Source organism: Cryptomeria japonica, chromosome 6 (assembly GCF_030272615.1).
Source record: "Cryptomeria japonica chromosome 6, Sugi_1.0, whole genome shotgun sequence".
In the NCBI taxonomy this organism is placed as follows: Eukaryota; Viridiplantae; Streptophyta; class Pinopsida; order Cupressales; family Cupressaceae; genus Cryptomeria; species Cryptomeria japonica.
Genome location: NC_081410.1, coordinates 494,490,070 through 494,511,607, shown reverse-complemented (window position 1 = coordinate 494,511,607; position 21,538 = coordinate 494,490,070). Strand labels below are relative to the sequence as shown.

Below are 21,538 nucleotides of genomic sequence, written 5' to 3'. Positions count from 1 at the left end.
TGGGGCTGCTCCTATTGAAGCTATTGCTATGGTTCGTCTCATTAGTTATCTCAAAAGAATTGGGCAAATGGAGGAAGGAAGATGGCCTAAAGTTGTTTTCAATGACACCTTGTGCAAAAGAAAGAAGACTTGGATGCAACAAAACATCAAATGGTTGAGTAAATGGAATATCTACCTAAATTCGTGCCCTACAAATAGTAAAGACATAAAGGCTTTTGCGGGCTTGGGGTAAAGAGTTAGCGAGAAAGAAAACATATTATATCACGAAGTTCAATCCTGCTTATGATCATCATCAAAAAGCTTATATAAGGGCTAATATTTCGTGGAAAGCTAAGTGTATTATTGCTCAATTAAGAACTAACTCTCATTAGCTTCGTAGTGAAACTGGTCGTTGGAAAAGACCAAAAGAAACTTGGGAGGAAAGAGTGTGTATTTTTTGCACATCTGGGAAAGTTGAAACTGAAAAACACTTCATTTTAGAGTGTGACGCCTTCAAGGATGTTAGGGACAAGTATAATAAATTCTTGACTGTGGGATCTTGGTATGATTTTTTCAGTGAGGATTTAGTCGAGAGGTTGGAGCCACTTGTCAGCATTTTACAAAAAAAGCGGACAGATTTGCAGAAATCGGTTAGATCTAATGTGGTGTCCCATAGACTTTGTTAAGTCTCGTGGACATTACAATTATTTCTTCTTCTCCTTCCTCTTTTTAAAATTATATTCATCCAATTGAACAACCCTTTGACCAAATTAATCATTTTGATGAGAACACCCTTTTTATCTTTTAATAAGCCTTTTATCATTTTAACTAATAAACTCATAGTCAATTGCTTGTTTGTTGGAGTTTAGAGCTTTACCTTTCACATTAAACGTTGTTCATAGTCAATTGCTTGTTTGTTGGAGTTTATACCTTTACCTTTCACATTAAACGTTGTTTCAATTTCGTTTTACATGACTGTGATAACGCATTCAATGAACAAATTGAAGAGGCTAATCATGTATTCGTGGTATACAGAAAGCAATTGGACAAGTGTCAAATCATTATTCTCAAAATATCTGATGTATTATTGGGTTGTTTTGGCCCAAGGCATTGTGATCCTGCTAGGCACGCGTGTCCTGTCCCATTGATCTCTGGATACCTCAAATACCCCGGCACACAGAAACCGACCAACCATATAAAGTTTATCCACATCTTTTTGCTTACGCAATTCTCATTATATTAATAACAATGGAGTTGTGGGCACAGATTTTTAGGGCATAATTCAAAGCAAAAGCTCCTTTAAACAGTGGATTTGGAGGCGATGTTAACCAGACCAGAATAATAAAAAACACTCTAATGTGCTACTTAACTTAAGCTGTCGCTTAGCACGAATAATTTCATGGTAGGCCCTGTACTTGTCAGCTGAGCCCACCCAATAAATGTGAAGAGACGACGCTGTCTTCTTTGTCAGTTCATCATCAGATGAATGTACACGTAACTTTTCCTTGATGCAATGTACATTTTTGGAATTACCCGTATAAGTTTTTGAGTACCCACAAAAAATTATATAATTCTTTCACTTACACTCGTTTTGCTTTTTGATTACCCATTTATTTTCCTGACAGTTTTCCATGGTTTATATCTGTTGCGATTTAACTTTCAGCTAGATTTTATCAGGTTCTAACTTATATTATTAGGCCTGAAAACTTTCCAATTCACCCAACTAGACGCCTCCAGACATTCTTCCTTGCTAGTTCCTCAACTAGATAAATGAATGGTTGGTTTATGGTTGAGGGCATCTACCTGTCATCCGATCCCGACACATTGCTGCAAATATCTGACATGTGCTTTTAGGCTTAGCGTCTTTACCTTTGGTCTTATATAGAATTGCAGTCACAGTTTTGATGTCCGTTTATATAATAAAGAATGGATACCCTGTTATAAACCGTTTGTCCGAAGAAGCTGCGTGAGATTTTGGGAAACGTAAGGAAGATAACTGGCATCTGCAGGAGGAGTTTGCCAGAGTATCTGCAGAAAGACTTCGTCAGAGAAGGGAGGATTGAGATTTGAAATCCCACCTGAATATTGAGTAATTCCAAGTGTATATGAGATGAAGTCTCTAGGTCAAATTGAACTGTAGTACGCTTAAAGGTATATTTACATGTTTAGAAGAGAGTTTCTGTGTATATTCAATTTTAAAACGATTTTTCTAGAGTTTTGTTAGATAGTTTTGATTTTAGATTGTGTGTTTTAGATTATAATTTAATGTAATGCTGCCCGCTAGCAACCCGAAAGAAAATGTAATTTATCCTTTATTTCATTTAATTTAAGTAACTTACAGAGTATTTATTCCCAGGTTGCTTTTTGGGCATATCTATCCTGAATGAGTTGGTTCTCAGCTTTAGAATCATGGATAAAGTCTGAATGGTTTTCAGAACATTGAATTTTTGAAATTTGTGTATTTGTGATGGAAATATTGTAAGGGTTTCGCTGGCATTAACAGTACACTCACTTGAGCGCCGATTGAATTTCACTAGCAAAACTGAAATATTTTGATACCCATTTGCAGACTCAAAAGATTAATGATATCTGGTTACCCACTTCCAGTGTAACTGGCATTTGATAGGTTGTCACTAATAAAACACTGAAATTTGGATACCCATTTTCAAGGTCGAGGCTCTCGAGGAGGAGAAAAACATCACAATCTGATTACCTCTTTCAAGCCCGATCGAGCTTTAGGAGAAGAAGACTGAAATGTCTGGTCAGCGCTTTCAATCCTAATTGAATTTAGAGGGCAGAGACTTAAATCAGCTGATCCGGGGAAGACCGATTTTTATTTTCAATCTTTAAGAGGGTGAATGATTGTAATAAGAATGCCCAATTGGCACTTGAGTGAATCTCAAAGGACAATGGATGAAAACCAGGAACCCATTTGAAGACTATAAATGCAGGACTACACCGTAGATACGTTTGAAATTTGTTTTTTATATTTAGTATTCAGATATTGAGTTCAGCCTTCACATATCATGGATTGAATACTCTTCAGGAGAGACTCTAGTTGAAACAGTTGGGATTTCATTATGAGTGGGACAAATTCAAATTTGCTGACCGAGTCTGAAGAGTAATCATTTTGTTTTGTTAGTATAATCATACCTACTATAAGGTTTTTGATTCTCGTTAACAATACGGGTCTGATTAGTATATTTTGCTCCAATACCATCATTGTGTATTGGGTGCCAAAGAGTTCAATCAAAGAGTTATGGGATGTGAGCTACTTGTCAAAGAGAGCAGGATGTCCACTGAATCGAGTAGCAGCCAACTACTGGAGGAATCTCTGAATAAGCCTTATTCAAATAGCATACGAGAAGCCCTTGCCCAGTATGAGTACAACTTTGTCATAACAGATCCATGTCTTTTAGACCACCCAATAGTGTATGCAAGTGAAGGTTTTCTGAAAATGACAGGGTATTCCAGAGGCGAAGTGCTTGGTAGAAATAGCAGGTTCCTTCAAGGACCTGAAACTGATAGGAGAACTGTGCTAGAAATTAGAGAAGCTATTAGACAAGAAAAGTCTTGTCAGGTTAGCATTTTGAATTATAGAAAGGATGGAACAACCTTCTGGAATTTTTTTCATTTGGCTCCAGTGTTTTCCAAGGAGGAAGGTCGAGTAATTCATTTTCTTGGACTGCAAACTCCCATATCACAGTGTTCACGAGTTTGTAGATCAGCTGCCACCAATATGTTTGCTTGCAGTACAAATAGGAATCACCCTACATGTGTAGGAAAGGATCTTTTCAGCCAGCATGCATCAAGTGCAAATTCCTCAAACAATTTAATTTACTTTGGTTCATGCCGAAGGGAGTTCTTCAGGGATTGTCCAGTGGACATGGGCCATGGCGGAATATACAATTCATTTGCTGAGGACGGCAATAAAGGTTAGAATTGGTTAGTTGATCTATATATAGTTCCAAGCCTTTTGCAGGAACTTTCTGGTCCTCTGCAAGGCTGATTGTCTCTTTTTTTTCTCCTAAAGGGCATGCTTTCATGTGACTGAGGTATACAGGTATAGAGGAGAAACATACATGTGAAGCTAAGGAATCTGACAAGCAAAAAGCATTAACCGGTGTAACTGATATTTTGTCCGAATTGGCTCACTTCAGCAAGTTAACAGGGAAGACTGTTTTGAATAGAAGATGTGAATCAGCAGATCTAGCAAGACTAACTCCTATTAGTTCATCTTTATCAATTGCACTGAGCAGAATACAACAGAGTTTTGTACTGTGAGTGTCCATATCTATCTGGAAATGAATTTCTGACATGTATTATACTTCACAAGATTTAAAGAATTTTTTTTTCTATCTGTTTGTTTAGTAGCATTGTCATAAAGATCTAGCTTGAGCTATTATTTTTGTTGTGTGTTTTACAGAGCTGACCCCCATTTACACGACATGCCCATTGTCTATGCGAGCAATTTATTTCTACAATTGACAGGTGCGATTTTAACATAGTGACTCCGTCTTTTTTAGAAATGCCATGATGAATTTTGTCAGAGCAGTAAATTTCTAGTAACTTTTTGTTCAGTTTGATTGTATGCAATTTGGCTAGCTCTCTAAAGTAAGTGAATTAGTATACTCACCCAATCAAGGGCAAAGAAGGAAGAAGACAAGCTAAGAATTCAAGGAGTGTAAAAGCTGCAGTAGAAAACAAAAAATTATTGAGTCTAGATAACAATGTGAACATAAGTCATGGTATTGTATAGTTGGCATCTTCTGTAGCCACAATGAATGGAAGAAACCCAAAATTTAAATATAAATGCTTTGCATATATTCTTATGCTACTAACTCATCCATGGTTTATAGAACAGTACCATCTGCCAGGGAATGTCTCAGGTAGGGAAACTTTTATGGTTTTATCATGTCGTAAATGGTCCTGAAAACGGTCTTAAGAGTTTGCATGTATGGTACTGGTGTGCCAGATATTGATAAGATTGTGAAAGCTCTTATGGCATGAACCTCCTTGTTAGGAACTCTTTCTGATATATTTACTAGGTATTAATAATAAAGACTTGGGTGTCTATGCTTTGTAAGTCATTCCACCATCTAATTAGAATAGAAGCATTTTGATTTATCCTACATGTGTGGGTAAGTGGTAGTTACAGGTAGTTGAGTGCTATATATTGTGGCGCATAAGCAAGACATAGGCATCTTGAGAACATTGTATTTGGAGCTGGTACTCTATTGGAGGATTGCCACCTTGAAGTGGCAACATGAACATTAATATAACTACATTCTCTTTCCCATATTCTTGGTATTGTTCTCTTTGTTTTATATTAGGGGAGGATTTGTTTTAACTTTCAGGATTTTCATTTACATTTACAGATTCCTTGTCCTCTTTCTATGCTTTTAATGAAAATGACGTCTGATTTATTTTTTAAAATGTTTTAGAACACTGGATATTCGCTCAGGATAAATGGTGGGAACGTGTAATTGCAACATGTGAAAAGCATGTGTACACAATAGGCTTCCAAAATAGTGACAACTAGCGTAGTTACCAGGTTCAAAAAAAATGGTTTGTTCAGGAGGTAAAAAAAATTGGAAATCTGGATTTAAAAATATAAAATTAGTAAAATTTATATAGGAATTGAAAGGTTTGGACTAAATCAGTCACATCTGGCCAGTCCAAAAAATCTGGATTCAGTAGGATTTGAACCAGATACACCAGATTTTGAACTTAAATCCTAGATTTATTTTCAAGTCAATGAATTTGATTTGGACCAATATATCTAGGATTTAAGTTCAGGGCATGTATTCCATTTACTTTGAAAAAAATAATCTAGGATAAGTTCATAATAATGGTTATGACATTCCACACTTTTTATTGATTGAGTTTAAGCTTAAAAGATTGAATCCTAATGATATATATTGCTAATTGTTTATAAATATTCTGCTCATATGAGCATCAACATGAGACCAATACAATCTCTTGCGAGCACAACAATGAGACTAATATCAGCTTCTTTTGAGCAACCACACTATAAACCACATATGGAAGACCACGAGTCATAACTTAGAGATCGACTTATTTAGAAACCACCTCCACATTAGAAGCCAACTCTGCAAGATCAAGAGTCACAGCTTATAACTCCATAGAAGATGTCCCATTGGGACTTGAACTTGGGTCTCCACATTGAGAACTCAATGCCTTAACCAATTAAGCACAATATCTTGGACCTTTACCCAAATATTTGAAAATGAGTTTTTTTAAATTTAGCAACTGTGGGAAATACTTTAATACAGTTTCAAAGATTAGAAATAGGTTCATGTGCTTTGTTTTTTTCACTCCTGTTTACAGTTTATTAAATTTTTTCTCAAGAGGAGATGTGATAGATGGGAAACACATTAGTTGGAAAAAAAATCAGAAATGCACAGGAAATTTATTGGGATGGATAGGACCTTTAGGTTTATGAAGACCTTTATTTGTTGACTTTTGCAGCTATAACATTATTTTCAAGGACAACCAGCCTTGGAAACACAAACAAGCAAATTCAACCTATAGTGTTACATCCAGGTGGAACACCTACAAAATTGAAATAGTTCAAAATCGTGCTGCTTTTTACATTTAACGTGAACAACAATTTAGACATTGAACTACTGACTTGTATATAGATAGATTTTTTCATCTATATGCACTGGCAGTGTTTGTAAACCCAAAGAACAGGTCACTCTTGTGTGCATCGTGGAATTATGGGATGCTAGGGCCTCAAAAAGGATTATATATGCACATATACTAAGCTGTTTAAGTGGACAGTGATAAGGGTTGGCTCTCCATTTTTCAGCACGGCAGTGGTAGAGGACCACAGTTTTGACCAGATTGACGTAATTGATTATCTGTGTTGAACCACTGTTGCAGAATCCTTCAAATTGAAATACAAACACATGATCTTTTGCTGCATTTATTAATGCTCTTTCTGTGAATAGAGTGGGTCTCTCACTCAACTCGTTCCATGTTTTGGGATCTTTGGTTGAAAAGAATTCTATAATTTGTTTTCTTCTTGATTTTTTTCTTTACTTATTTCACATATTTTAAACCTCCCATAGTTCAATTTTGCCTGATCAATTTTGCACAACATATTTCACATATTTTAAACCTCCCATAGTTCAATTTTGCCTGATCAATTTTGCTCAACATCTTTCACATATTTATAGCCTTTCATATTTAAGTTTTTATGAACGTGGCTACTATGCCTTGAACAATAAATTACCACTGATGATGTAAAGTAGAAGAGACTTGGTTCTATCTGCCTAGTAGGTTCTGAAAGAAAGGATTTCCATTTGTTCCAGGGGAAACCTCCCATTGTTCATTTTTCCATGATTAATTTTGTTTAACATATTTCACATTTTTAAAACCTTCTGTTTCATTTTAATGAATATGGCTACAATTTCTATTGTTAATGATAATGTAAAGTAGAAGAGACTTGGTTTATCTGTCTAATGGGATCTGAAAGAAAGGATTTCTCTAGTCCAAGGATGAAACCTCTTGTAGTTCATTTTTCCCTGATTGATCTTGCTCGACATGTTTTACATTTTTTAAACCTGTTGTATTCTGTTTTTTATGAACATGGCTACTATGTCTTGAACAAATAAAGTAGAAAAGACTTGGTTTATATGCCTAGTTGGTTCTGAGAGAATTTTTTTCATTAGACGAAGGGTGTTAAAGCTGAAGAATGTCGTAAAGGAAACTTTCGAGTAAAAAAGGTAGAGATAAAAGTCTTAGATTGTTATTGCCTTGATATACATTTCTGTGTAGTGCAAAAACTAGTTTTTGCACAATTTGCTGCAGATGACAAAGATGCTTTTGTCATACTTAGGGAACTCTCCGAGACAACAAAGAAGATTTCTGCTGTATATCCTGTGAGTGACAAAAATATGGTGAGATGTGTGGGAAGATAGAGTCCATTAGTGATATCAATGATGAACCTTAGACCCAACAAATTTTAAGTATGTTACAAGAGTGTATTTATCCTAAATACAGAATATCCATATGGATAACATTGTTTTCTTTATGGTAGGCAAATTTGAGTATGTTACAAGATGCATCACAAAGCTTAAAGTTTCAAATCTGCGAGCAATCTATTGAAGATGCCCTAATATTGATTAGTTATGGAAGGCATTCCCTTGAGTTACATTTGTTGTGTGAACCAAGAACTTCAAGTACCTCACATTTAGGATTCCTAATGAAAAATGTGATGAGCAATGAATATGCAACTTTTTTTCCATAAGAGAATTTGCATTCAGGGGAGGAGGAGGTGATCAAAGATTAAATAAATAAATGTTAAAATGAAAGGTCCTAAAGGGATCAATTGGGGGGCCCAAAATGAACTTTCTAAAGGTAGTTGCTGGTTTGAATGAAGGGGCCTCAAGGGCCAAAATGATCTGAACAATGTTCCACAAGAGCACATCCCTGCCTCTGTTCACCATCCATGCCTTGTCAACCTTGCCCCCATTCTATTTTCCTATTCAAGTATTGTTCGTGGGATTCTACGGGTACTTCTCGGTGTCTCCTATTTGTGTTCATGCCTTTACTATCTCTCGTAGATGGGGGCTTGGTTAAACATAAAGGAAGAGGCTTAAAAAGCATGAGGGAAGAGGATTTGAACATTGTAAATGAAAAACGGTCATCACCATGAGAGTAAAATATTTGAAGTAAAACCCACTGGTAAAGCGTATTAGGCTTGATATTATCTGGCACTAGGCTTGTATAGATCAATACATAGAAGGGTTTGAACAAGTATTTTGATGATCCATATTATAGGTTGTAGGCTGCTTGACCCAATTTAGTGTTGCTTCAATGGAAGTCAATCTTCTAATAGGGTTTTCAAAATTTAATTGATTTTTGAAGGAGCATAACTTGTGATGTGTACCTTGCTGAACAATATTTTGAATAGTTAAGTGTCTTTAATCTTTAAACTTTTTCTCTTTTCTTTTTATTGTTATCACTTTTTGGGAGCTGGCTGTCAATCTTTAGTATAATTTGGTTGTTGTCACCTGTTGTTTGTACATATGCAAGGGGGATGCTCAATGGGTTTTGAACATGTGTCATCATTGAACAAGTGGCCCTATTTATTGCTAGACCATATAGGAAAGGACAAGCAATGGCCATCAACTTTGATATCATTCTCTACTTTGTGAATGAGATATGCTTGGATGCTCAATGGGTTTTGAACATGTGTCATCATTGAACAAGTGGTCCTACTTCTTGCTAGACTATATAGGAAAGGACAAGCAATGGTCATCAATTTTGATATCATTCTCTACTTTGTGAAAGAGACATGCTTGGTGAATAGACAAAAGCACACGTCGACAAAACAATTGCCATATCAAGAGCTTGGTAGTTCATTATATGTTTATTAGAATCAACTAGTGGGGAAGATGGATGAATATCACTAGAGGATTGTGAATATATTTCATTTTTTGCTTCTAATTTATCATTTAATACCATTACTCCCTAGGGATGTGTCACTTGCCTGAGAAACCCTGTTTCCTATAGGGGATGTTTTGGGGACGCCTAAGAAATGTCCCCTCCCCATCTCCTTACCATGCGAAAATAGGATTTTTTTTTTAAATGTCCTTGAATGTGCATGGGGCGTCAGGGGATAAGTAGTTGTCGGAGTCCCTCAATTGTCACGAGAAGGGCTAGTCATCCCCTATGGCCTACCACATTTTAAGTTGTGATCTTTAAAAAAACACAGTTTTAGATTAAAAAAGGGATGGGCGGGCCCACAGGGACCCCCACTGCTTTATACAACAACTAAACCTAATTCACCTATCAAAACAATAAAAAAGAAAAAAACTCTCTCCTTTTAACATTTACAAACTTGTGTTGAAGAGCAATAAGAAAAAAGCAACAGTTGAAAGAGGAGACTAGGGCATCAAATTCACTACATTAGAGATATGTTACTTCACACATAGTGGCTTGCATTTATCAATCTTCATGGTCCATCCTTCAACAAACTAGAGGCAAGGTTGGATAAAGCTACAATAGCTCAAACTGACCCTATTGGATGGTGGATGTGGCATGACAAGGATGCACCAAAATTGTGGGTACTTGCCATTTGTCTTCTTTCATAGGTTGTAATTCCTTTGTTGTAGAGAGGAATGGTTGTCCACGTGTAGCTTCATCCAATCAGTCAAGAGGAACAACCTTACCTCTAGATGATTGGAGAAGTTGCGGCTATAGGATTGACAAATCCCAAAGTATTGTCAAACCCTAGCCTTACGTTGTGATGTTAATCCTAAAGATGCTATATAGACTGATGAGCAGGAGACACATGAGGGACTGATTGGGGTTTCATTGCCTAAGGCAGCCCCTTACACTGGTATTGGTAGTGACTTAGACATGAGCTCCAACTTTGATATAGACCTACTAGTTGCATTTTCTGATTAGGAACAGCCATACATTTTCTATGTTTTTTCATTTTGTAGCTGAAATTTGCAGCCTTTGGGAATTTGTTATAATTCTTATATAATATATATGCACATTGATGATGAAAGTATTTAAATTTTGTTAATTTGTTTGTCAATTTTCATGTGAAATCTCAATTCAAGTCTAATGTTTTGCATTAAGCTTCTATAATGTCTATGATGAATGCTTTATGAATGTTATGATATGAATATTTGAAATTTATCTATATTTTAAAAAAATATTCCTATTTTTTAATGGGCATACCCTAAAAAATGGCCAAAAAGTACCTTCATACCTGAAGCACATCCTGCCATCCCTTGCCGCTCCCATCTCCAAAACTTGGTGGAGCATACTTTAATACACATCTGATTTCAAGAGCAATGTCTAGTTGGCAGGGAGCTAGAACTCAAATTATACATTTGACAGAGTCTAAGCTCGGTAGTTGGCAAAAGTGAACAACCTGTACCTAAATGTAGGCAAGTTTGTAATTGCAATTTGAAATGTATCCTGGAATCGTAGCAATCAATCTAAAATAAAATTCAGCTATCTATTTGACAAAAAGCATAAACCTTTATTGCTTGAGAAGAGTTTTGCCATTTGATATTTGAGTTTGAGAATTCATATTGATGCATGGCTTTTTTTGTGCATTTTCTTTATTGTAACTGCTAAGGTGTGAATAAGTTGATAAATCCCATACTATATAGCACGTTATTAAATTTCTTTGAAATTTCAAATTTGTGCCATTTAGTATTATTCTTTGCTAGAACTATTCTTGATGAATGAGCTTTTCTCATGCAGCATTGTTTATAATCAGAAGGCTATGATTTAGTGAATATAATATAGTTTATAAGGTATTATTTGCTAGACAAACTTATATCTAGTAGTATTACATAGATAACACTTGATTGATTGTTGGACGTTTCTTAGTATTATCCATGAAAAGGAAGCATGGGAAAAGATATCTTAGGATATCCATTTCCCTTCATGGAAGCAGCAATTTGCTGATGTTTCATCAGAGCAGTAATCTTGTCTATATATTTTTGTTTAGAAGCATCTTGGAAGTAATTCCTGATCATGCCGCAGATGAAGCCTTTTTGATGAAAATCAAATGTTAAGATTCTTTTTCCCTTCATACAAGAAACAAATTTTGTAAACATGTTACTGATATAATCTGGTATTTTTAAAGTTCTTTTAGGATAATCTTTAACAAATTCAAAATGTTAGAAAACAAAAAGTAAATTGGAGTTGTTGCTGCTGCACATATGTTATAAATTTAGCAACTGCATGCAGTGGGAATCCTTGGTCGTTTCTCTATTGGATATGGGTTTCAAGTTTTTTTATTCATTAGGTCTTCTTCCGTTTCAGGCTTCATGAAATTTTTCTGAAAGGCCCGCTGGCTATTGGAGTGGTCATGCCCTGTTGATCTGCACTGGCCATTTTGGTTTGAAGAAGGACCAAGCCATGGAAAAGCTGCTAAAAGCACATTTCATGTTAGAAGGCAGTTCTTCTAGTTGGAAGGTGCTTCTTGACACCAAATTGACTAAGTCAGTTGATGGTTTTTGAGATTTTGTCATAGTTATATTTGTTTTGCAACTTGGTTTATTAGGAAAGTGTTTCTACTTCTTTGGATTATTGTTCTTCAACTGAGGGTGACGTGCACATAGTTTCCTTCATTTCTTTTTTGATGACCCGAGTTTTGATATAGTCTTGTATGCTTTTCATTTTTATGTTGCAACACATAATTGCCTTTACACCTAACATATATTTCTGTCCTTATGAAAAGTTTATTTTCTTGTTTATGAAGAATAGATAACTTATGTAATGCTCTCATATATTTAAAGCTGCTGAGGAAAGGGTTTTAAGCGAAAACAGATTGTAATGTTGTATTTTTCAAGCACAAAATGGGATAATTATGTGGACAGAGGACAAAAGTCACAAAATATGCAGTGATACTGAAACAATTATCCAGGAAATAGATTCTCTGTATGTCAAACTCAAGCCATCGAGAAGGCTAGCAGTCCATTTTCTATAAAGCCAATAGAAATTTATATTAATCCCATAGTAACCAGACCCAAATACATGTCCGTATGCAAAATATTTAAATATCAGGAAAGCTTGGTCAATAAATATCAAATGCAAGCCACTGGAGATATAATTACTATACTCAAAATGTATAATAGAGTTTAAGGGCCCATTATCACTGTTACCAGCAAGGTAGAAGGATGAACCCTTTTTACCAGAAAGAAATCAGTGAGGAACAAGAACCCCTAATAAACTCTTTAAATTACAGGTGCAAGGGAATACTCCTCACTAATTATATGGAGAAACTTTAATATCAGTAATAATAGAATGAATCCAAGTAAAGAAAATATAGACTTGAGATTTCTTTCAAAGTTCTTCCCTAATTCCAGGTTCTGGTTGTTCATGACATTACGTTGGCATTTGAAAGTAGTCTTCCCTTATAACCATGTTGTCCAGAAAAGCAATATGCACGTTAGAGGCTTAGACTAACATACATTTATGCAGGCAGCCAAATTCCTCCCTTGTCAACTGCATTTCTTTAAGCATACAAACCTAAATTCCTTGATTTCTATTATAAGCTCCAAGAAGGTTTCATTGGCAATAGCTTTCAACTGAGCACTGTTGTAAAATTGAGTGTGTTTCTACTGTCATGAGTTGTGTCATGGTCCTGCTAAACACCTTCCAACATCTTATTTTTGACTTACAAAGCAATTGCATCCTAACTTTACCATCTCTACATTTATCTGCTCAGTTTGCAGATTCAAAGTATCGTTCTTCACATCCTCCGCTAGAGCCTAATTCTCAACCTCTATAAATTAGAATAAGAGACTGCAAATGCAAAGGCATCAAGGTCTAATCATACTTTCTATTTGCAGGGTAGAGAGTGAAGAGTTTAATATTATGTATATAATCTTAGGTTATAGTATTAAAATTTTGTTTTCTTATGAATTCTGAACAGTCATCTTGAAGATGAACTGAATGGTTACACATTGTTGATAAATATGTACATTGCATCTCATTTGAATGAATATAATTTTGGGTTTGGATTTCCATTTTTGCAGTCCATTTTCTGGCCTGACATCGGTATCAGAGCATAGATTATTCATCCTCCATTTTTGCAATAAAATATTCCTCCATTCATCTAGGATGTCAAATAAATCTTCCTCTACTCCTTTCAACCCTGCAAAGAAGATCACATATTTTTTATTGTACAGGATATAAGAAATGATTCTTTTGGTTCATGAAGATGAACTGAATGGTTACACATTGTTGATAAATATGTACATTGTATCTCATTTCAATGAATTTAATTTTGGGATTGGATTTCCATTTTTGCTGTCCATTTTCTGGCCTGACATCGGTATCAGAGCATAGATTAGTTATCCTCCATTTTTGCAATAAAATATTCCTCCATTCATCTAGGGTGTCAAATAAATCTTCCTCTACTCCTTTCAACCCTGCAAAGAAGATCACATATTTTTTATTGTACAGGATATAAGAAATGATTCTTCTAGTTCATGATTGTTTATTGTTTATGGTCGTGCATCTTTGGGATATTCTTTTCTCCTTGCATGTATTCGTTATTTTCCTGCACGATTTATATTTCCCTTGCACTCATTCTTCATTTCCATCACAACCCTCTCTTGCAATACTTAGCATTTCCATTTATTTGTTCATCCACACAATCTGCAATATTTGTGCTGACCACAACATCCATGTTGCCTGCAACAATCTCTGCATTGCACCCAAGAACTGCAGTCTCGATTCTTTTCAAAAAAAACAGGGCACGGATAATTTGTCCAGCTCGGGAAGAGTTTTAAGAAATGAAAATGATATCTACACCCGGTAATCTTTTGCCCACTTGCTCACAATGTAGTAGAGTGCAAAGCATGCGGCTATGTCCTAGTTCATCATGGCTTCAATTTGTAAGCAGATTCAAGGCTGCTAAAATTTGCATCGCAAGGAAATCCTGCAAGCTTTCTTTCCCTTTTTTCAATTCTCTGTAGTGTGGATCTATTTTCCCTTAAAACACTAGAACAACATTTAGTTCATATAAGTTAATTTAACATTTTTCTGGAGGAAAACACTTCTTGGGTAAAGCAAAATATTAGTTCCCTTATTCTAAGTTTAGAGGATGATTCTTTATTGCGAAAAAGCAAAAGTAATGGAGGATATATAAAAAAAATGTTTTCATTATAGAGGTTTTTAATTATTTCTTATTTAAAATATTGAAAAGTAAGTCATTTTGGTGTGTTTCAAATTCAAAAGTAAAAACTTTTTTCTCAAATGTAAAACAAATCATAGTTTTTGGTACATGTGGTACACGGGGTCCCTCTTGTTCACGTTTATGATTAAAAGTTGTCATGTTCATGTTCATGTTTAAAGTTGTCATGTTTGAACTATTGCACCCTACACCTAACATAGCTGCAACAACAAAGCTTTGAGGCTTCAACCTTATAAATCATTCTGGATAAACAAGGACAACTTTTTTTTTTTCATTTTCTCCTCTCTTTCCGTCATCCATTCACCTCTATTGTTAGTTGTAAATTTTGACACTAAGAAATTCTGAGTATATAGGAAAGTTAGGTCTGTTTACAATGATTTCTTTCTTAGCAGGGGCCATTGATAGGGTGAATCCTTTTTATGTGCTGCCTAAGTGCCACATAACACTCTGCTCTCATGTGCTTTAAAGTTTATTTCACATACTTATAGGTATATTGAAAGGATGAGCTTCTTAAGGGTATATAGGAAGGACAAGTATATTTTTGGACCCATATGAAAATTTCATATTGTGTCAAGCTTCTCAATTGAAATCTTCTTTTACCTAGCCTTGACATGTTTTAGAATCTTATCTATGTTACATTGTCTTGTTGTTTCTTTTTTCTAACCCCTAAAGGATCATAAATTCAAGCACTTGGAGAAATCAAATCATCATTGTGAAATGGAATGAAAGATGCACACTCAAAAGAATGATCATGCATGTTAAGGAGTTCAAGGACTTATTTGTGACAAGCTAGTGTATTGGTGCATTGAGATCCTCCAACACACACCTTAACAAGAGTTGAAAGTTCTCAAGATCTTCAAAAGCCAATATATATTGTCATACACCAAAACTGTAATGTCCCCTTGTTGAAATAGGATTTATAAGTAAATAATAATAAGAAATTAAAATTTATTCATTAATTTTAGTTAAGTTCAATGAATGGTCCAAAGGCATGAAATGAAAAGACGGGACTCCCTCAAACTTGAGATATAAAAGGGAAAGAAGAGAACTTCATTTGGGGAAAAAAGGGAAAAAAAGGAAGAAAGAAGGGAGCAAAGGAACTAAGGAAGCATTAATGGGAAGAAGATAAGGAAGTGACTCTTTTAAAGGGGCAGCATTGATGAAAGGTTGTGACCCTTTCGAAGGGTGGTAATTGTGAAAGGTTGTGACCTTTAAGAAGAGGTGTGACTCTCCCTCTCATTGGAGGATATAAAGTGGAGAAGCTTTCATTTGAGAAGGAAGAATCCATGGAATAGAACAAAATATCTGAAGCATTAAAAGCAGATTTAGGAGCAGACCTAAGTGAGAATTATATGAAAATCTGGAAGAATGATATGAACATTTATCAAACAGATCAGAACACAAATACAAATCGCAAACAGTAATAAAGCAGGCATTGAAGGAAAAGAAGAGGAAACATTAAATCAATAACCAGAGAATCAGACTTGATGGAATAGAAAGGTTTCTCATTCACACACACACACACACACACACACACACACACACACACACACACACATATCTGAGTATAGGTAGCAGATCAGATTGATATGAACAACAAACCTGTGCATTTAAAGAGGGAAACAACATCAAATTGAATCTGTCCAAATTACCACAGCAAACTGAAAATACATAACCTGCAATATTTCTACAAGTATATTGGGCAAGATTTAGTGTCCTCCCAAAAGGGGACATTACAAGTGGTATCATAGCATGTTCCTGCCAGCTTGAGGGAAATTAATTAATGCAATTAAGTCAACGAGCTTTAAGGGCTATCGAAAGAGAAAGGAAGAAAGCCAATTATGTAATCAAAGTAAGAAAACAAGGCACGATGAGGAAGATTTTAAAAGCATCCAAGTAGGAGAAGAAGGGACAATAAACAAATGGAGCTTTGTGGAGGAGCCAATCTAGTAATTATGGCGCCCTTACGTCTTCAAGGTCTATGGGACATATTAAGCAAATGTTTGAAGCGTATTGGAGAAAGTTTACGACACATCAATGAGCATACAAGAGCAGAAAGATTGGGGTTAGGCCCACTTTCTGACTCGAAATGGATTAGGAGCAGAAGGATTGGGGTTAGGCCCACCTTCTGGCTCGAAATGTTTTAGGAGTAGAAGGATTGGGGTTAGGCCCACTTTCTAGCTTGAAATGGATTTGGAACAGAAGGATTGGGGTTAGACCCACTTTTTGACTCAAAATGGATTAGGAGCAGAAGGATTGGGGTTATGCCCACTTTTTGACTCAAAATGGATTAGGAGCAGAAAGATTGGGGTTAGGCCCACTTTCTGGCTCCAATGGAAAGATAGGGTTAGACCCACTGAAGGGATCTAACAACATGTGATCTGTTTGTATACTCCGTGACTGCATATATTCATGTGTATGCTTCGTGTTTGCGTATATTCATGTGTATACTTCGTGTTTTTATATGTATGCTCCGGGTTTGGTTCATACTTGACATGTTCTAGAGATGTGAATAACTAGAAGGATATATGTTGCATTTGAGGTCATAGAAATGTTCAATGCTTCTAATCCTCGTCTTGATATATGTTAAGATCACCTGTGCTTTAACATAAAGAGATATCCATCGTATGGTGCAAGCGTTGGGTCAACCAAATTAAAGAAGAAACACCAATCTCCAAGGGTTGATTTATTCAGTTTTTAGAAACCTACATTGCTTGAGGACAAGCAATTTTGGGAAGGGCGGACTGTAATGCCCCCTTGTTGAAATAGGATTTTTATTATTAAATAATAATAATAAACTAAAATATAAAATAATAAAAAATAAAAATTAATATAATTAAAAATTAGTTAAGTTTAATGAATGGTCAAAAGGCATGAAATGAAAAGTTGTGAGTCCCTCAAACATGATATATAAAAGGGAGAGGAGAACTTCATTTGGGAAAAAAGATGAAAAAAAGGAAGAAAGAAGGGAGAAGAGTAATTAAGGAAGCATTAATGGGAAGAAGATAAGGAAGTGACTCTTTCAAAGGGGCAGCATAGATGAAAGGTTGTGACCCTTTCAAAGGGTGGTAATTGTGAAAGGTTGTGACCTTTAAGAAGAGGTGTGACTCTCCCTCACATTGCAGGATATAAAGTGGAGAAGTTTTTATTTGGGAAGGAAGGATCCATGGACTAGAACAAAATGTCTGAAGCATTAAAAGCAGATTTAGGAGCAGACCTAAATGAGAATTATAAGAAAATCTGGAAGAATGATATGAACATTTATCAAACAGATCAGAACACAAATGCAAATCGGCAAACAATAATAAAGCAGGCATTGAAGGAAAAGAAGAGGAAACATTAGATCAATAACCAGAGAATCAGACCTGATGGAATAGAAAGGATTCTCATTCACACATATATATATCTGAGTATAGGCAGCAGATCAGATTGATATAAACAACAGACCTGTGTATTTAAAGAGGGAAACAACATCAAATTGAATCTGTCCAAATTGCCACAGCAGACTGAAAATACATAACCTGCAATAATTCTACAACTATATTGGGCAAGATTTAGTGTCCTTCCAAAAGGGGACGTTACAAAAACAAAGGATCATGCAAGGAAGTTCATAGGTGCAAGGGGATTGTAGGTGCACCAACATAAAGAAATCTGATTTTTTTGCAATGTAATAGAGCACTCCTAGGCTTTGGTGTCCACTAAAGCAAAGGAGGATGTGGTAAGTGTAATTTAAAGGTGCGTACAAAGGAAGAAGCACACATCGAAGATGAAGGATGCATAGGTATTAAAGACCCTATTTAATGTCAAATTCCTATGAAAACTAGACATGTGTAACAACAAGAACAAATAAAGATTACATAATTAGAGTATTGGTGCACCCCTTCACAAAGGCATTTAATGTCAAATTTTTTTTGTAGTGCACTTTGGGCAATTGGTATGTGCCTCATAAAAGAATTGATTTCAAATAATGAAAATATTTTGTAGTGGTATGTTTGTAGAAGACAATGTACTCAAACAAAGAATTAGAAGATTTATATATAAGCTATCTAGGCATGCATGGAGTAGATGAAGCATATAGGTTGAAGAAAGGAGTTTTAATGCTTATTTTTTTGCAACTGAATAGGGTGTGCATCATAAAGGAACATGCAACCTTGTTAATATCACCTCTTGAGTAATGGCATATGCTCGAGACTATGGACCCACCAATACAAAGAAACTCATTCTGTTAGGAAATTTTTTAGGTGCACCTAAGAAGGTCGATGCACGCTTAAATAATGGTTGTAAAAACTACAAAATTTCAAGTCTAATGTTTATGTGCACACTTGGACAATTGCATGTGTCAATACAAAGATGGTAGATTTCTTGAAACTTTGAAGTCGTGTATAGCTGCACTCTAGGACAATGGCGCACGCCAATACAAACGAGTATTAGACTATTGGGAATTGAAGGCAAGGGGAGATCTAATGATGGGAAAGCGTGGTTGAACCCACCCTGATCTATAGCCTCCCACCCACCCAATAATAATATAGAGGGGCCAAACCTTTCGTGTTAATGCCAAAGCATGCACCTAAGCATAGGCACACACCGATACAGAAAAGGTGCACACTTGCCAACAAGGACACACCATATAAATGAGGGTTGTATGACCATGATTAGAGGAAAAGTTACAAAAATTATCAAAGTCATCTAGAGCTACCTATACAAAACTCTATTTTTAGCATGTGCATTATTTTTACCTATCATTCTTTTTAAAAAAGAAGAGCATATTCTAGGATTTACTATTTTGAGTTGGAGCTATTTATAGCTCATGTTATTTTTAGCTATCTATTTTTAGCACAAGGATCTTGTGCTATTTTTCATGTTTGCTATTTATATCCTGGAGTAAGCTATTTTTAGATCTCTTACCATGCAAGAGATATGAGCATTAAGTCATAGTTTGTAATAAATTTCATCTAGATTTAATTGGAGGTTGCATGGTTTTAGAATTAGAATTAGTGGATAGGATTGATTTATAATAAAACTTGCAAATCATGCAAGTAGTTGTAGTGAGGATATAAGCGCAGTTACTTTATTTCATTTATTTTCATGTAATTGTTTGTAAACTGTATTAATAAGTGTCTTTTTGAACTTAGTTGCATTTATCAATGGTAATTCTCATGTTTGTGATGTAGGAGCATCCATGTTGTAAGGGCAATCCTACATTACCAAAAATATTTTAATTCAATTTTTATGCAAATGTTGAGGAATAAAGGTTTCGGAGAATAAATTATGTAATAAGGGCCTATATTTAATAAATATTTTGGCCATAGACTAAAGTTTCAAATTGCAAGGGAGATGGACTCATGTTGGAAGCATCTTCAAGGCATATTTGTTGCATAAGCTGAATGACATTTTGTTGTATGTGTACACCCCTTCTACTACGAAGGTAGTCTTCAATTTGTCCTCCTTGGCAATACTTATCTTGTTGTACCTCGAGAATCCATCCATAAAGTAATATATCTCATGGCCTTTAATCTCCTCTAGTATGGTGTCAGTGAATGGAATTGGGAATGGATCCTTAATTGTTACCGCATTTAGGCACTTGAAATCCACATAGAAGTTTGCCTTCGTGAGGGATATGACAATTGGTGAGACCTGCTCGTTCGTTTCTACCTTGAAAATTATCCTTGCATATAACATTTTCTCAATTTCTTCATGTACATTGGTGGCATAATTTTTGCTCATTCTATAGGGTCTCTTTCATGTAGGTTGAGCACCCAGTACAAGGGGAATTTTGTGTACACAATGTTCTAGTGGTATCCCTTTTAGGTCCTTGTCTAGGCGAAGGTGTCCTCGTAGTCCATGAATATCTTGAATGCAGCTGCCTTTAGTACAGGGCCCCAATCGTCATTGACCAAGATGACCTTTGGGTTGTCTTCATCGCCCAAATTTATCTTCTTTACGTTGGATTCATCATACTTTATTATCTTGTCCCTCTCAAAGTGATTAGTGGGCGTATCATCCACTCGTGCCACTCCCTTCATGTACTTGTACTGTGGGGGAAGGTAGCACTTTTGGCACCTTGGTCACCTTCCTTGATCTCCCCATTTTGTAGCACGTTTATTTCAGGGTGGAAGACTTTGTAGTCTTCCGTTTTCCAGTGGAATAATCCATCTAGGGAGCTCGTTTCATCTAAGGAGCAGTCTTCCAGCTCGAGTACCCCTTTGTCATTAAGTTTCGTGCCTTTCCTTCTTTCATCCATACTCGACTCTCCATCTTTAGACTAATTCGGAGGATGATAGTTCCTTGCTCACCGCCTGATTCCTTAGGCCGATGACGTATTTCCTTCCCTTCACTCTCGATCAAGAGTGTCGCTTCCAATCATGGTTTGCCTTGGCAATAATCAACCAACCTCTCCCAAGAAGTGCATTGTACGCCTTCTTCTGCAATGAGATGACTACAAAGTGCAGGAAAAAGTATTGTGTCCTAATCGTTACTTTTTGTGCCATGTTGGTCGACACCCACCAAGTGGAAGGTTCGTAGCCAAATTGTCGGCTTTCCAAGGCATTTCCAAGTTTCCTTTGGTAGCACATAGACTCTCAAGCCTCCATCGACAATGATATTTGTCAACTTTCTTCCCATTATTTCCATCTCAACGTCAATCGACTTCCTACCAATGCTCATTGTTAGCAACATAGGATCAATTGCCTGGTTACCTTTGCGTGGTGGTTTCACTGTCAGTTCCTCTTACGACTTATCTTGTTTATAGCCAATTGTGTCTTCACTGACTATATTAGTGATTGCCATTTTCAATTGTGGCATAGTTTGTAGAAAGTTTGTTACCTTTACAGGTATTGTTGTTTGCAACACCTG

General features: G+C 35.9%; 1 protein-coding gene across 2 annotated transcripts in view; it reads left to right on the top strand.

The window, feature by feature from the left end:
* The first annotated feature begins 1,249 nt into the window (after nucleotides 1–1,249).
* LOC131052769 (protein TWIN LOV 1) overlaps nucleotides 1,250–21,538 on the top strand; it is a 67,164-nt gene continuing 46,875 nt past the window's right edge. Inside the window, exons 1-4 of one of the 2 annotated variants that reach the window (XM_057987372.2) lie at nucleotides 1,250–2,130; nucleotides 2,549–3,914; nucleotides 4,043–4,259; nucleotides 4,406–4,470. In XM_057987372.2, coding sequence (XP_057843355.1) covers nucleotides 3,239–3,914; nucleotides 4,043–4,259; nucleotides 4,406–4,470 — 958 coding nt within the window. In that variant the 5' untranslated portion in view covers nucleotides 1,250–2,130; nucleotides 2,549–3,238. Of the gene's footprint in view, nucleotides 2,131–2,335; nucleotides 3,915–4,042; nucleotides 4,260–4,405; nucleotides 4,471–21,538 lie in introns of both variants that reach the window. The other variant, XM_057987371.2, reaches the window with a different exon arrangement.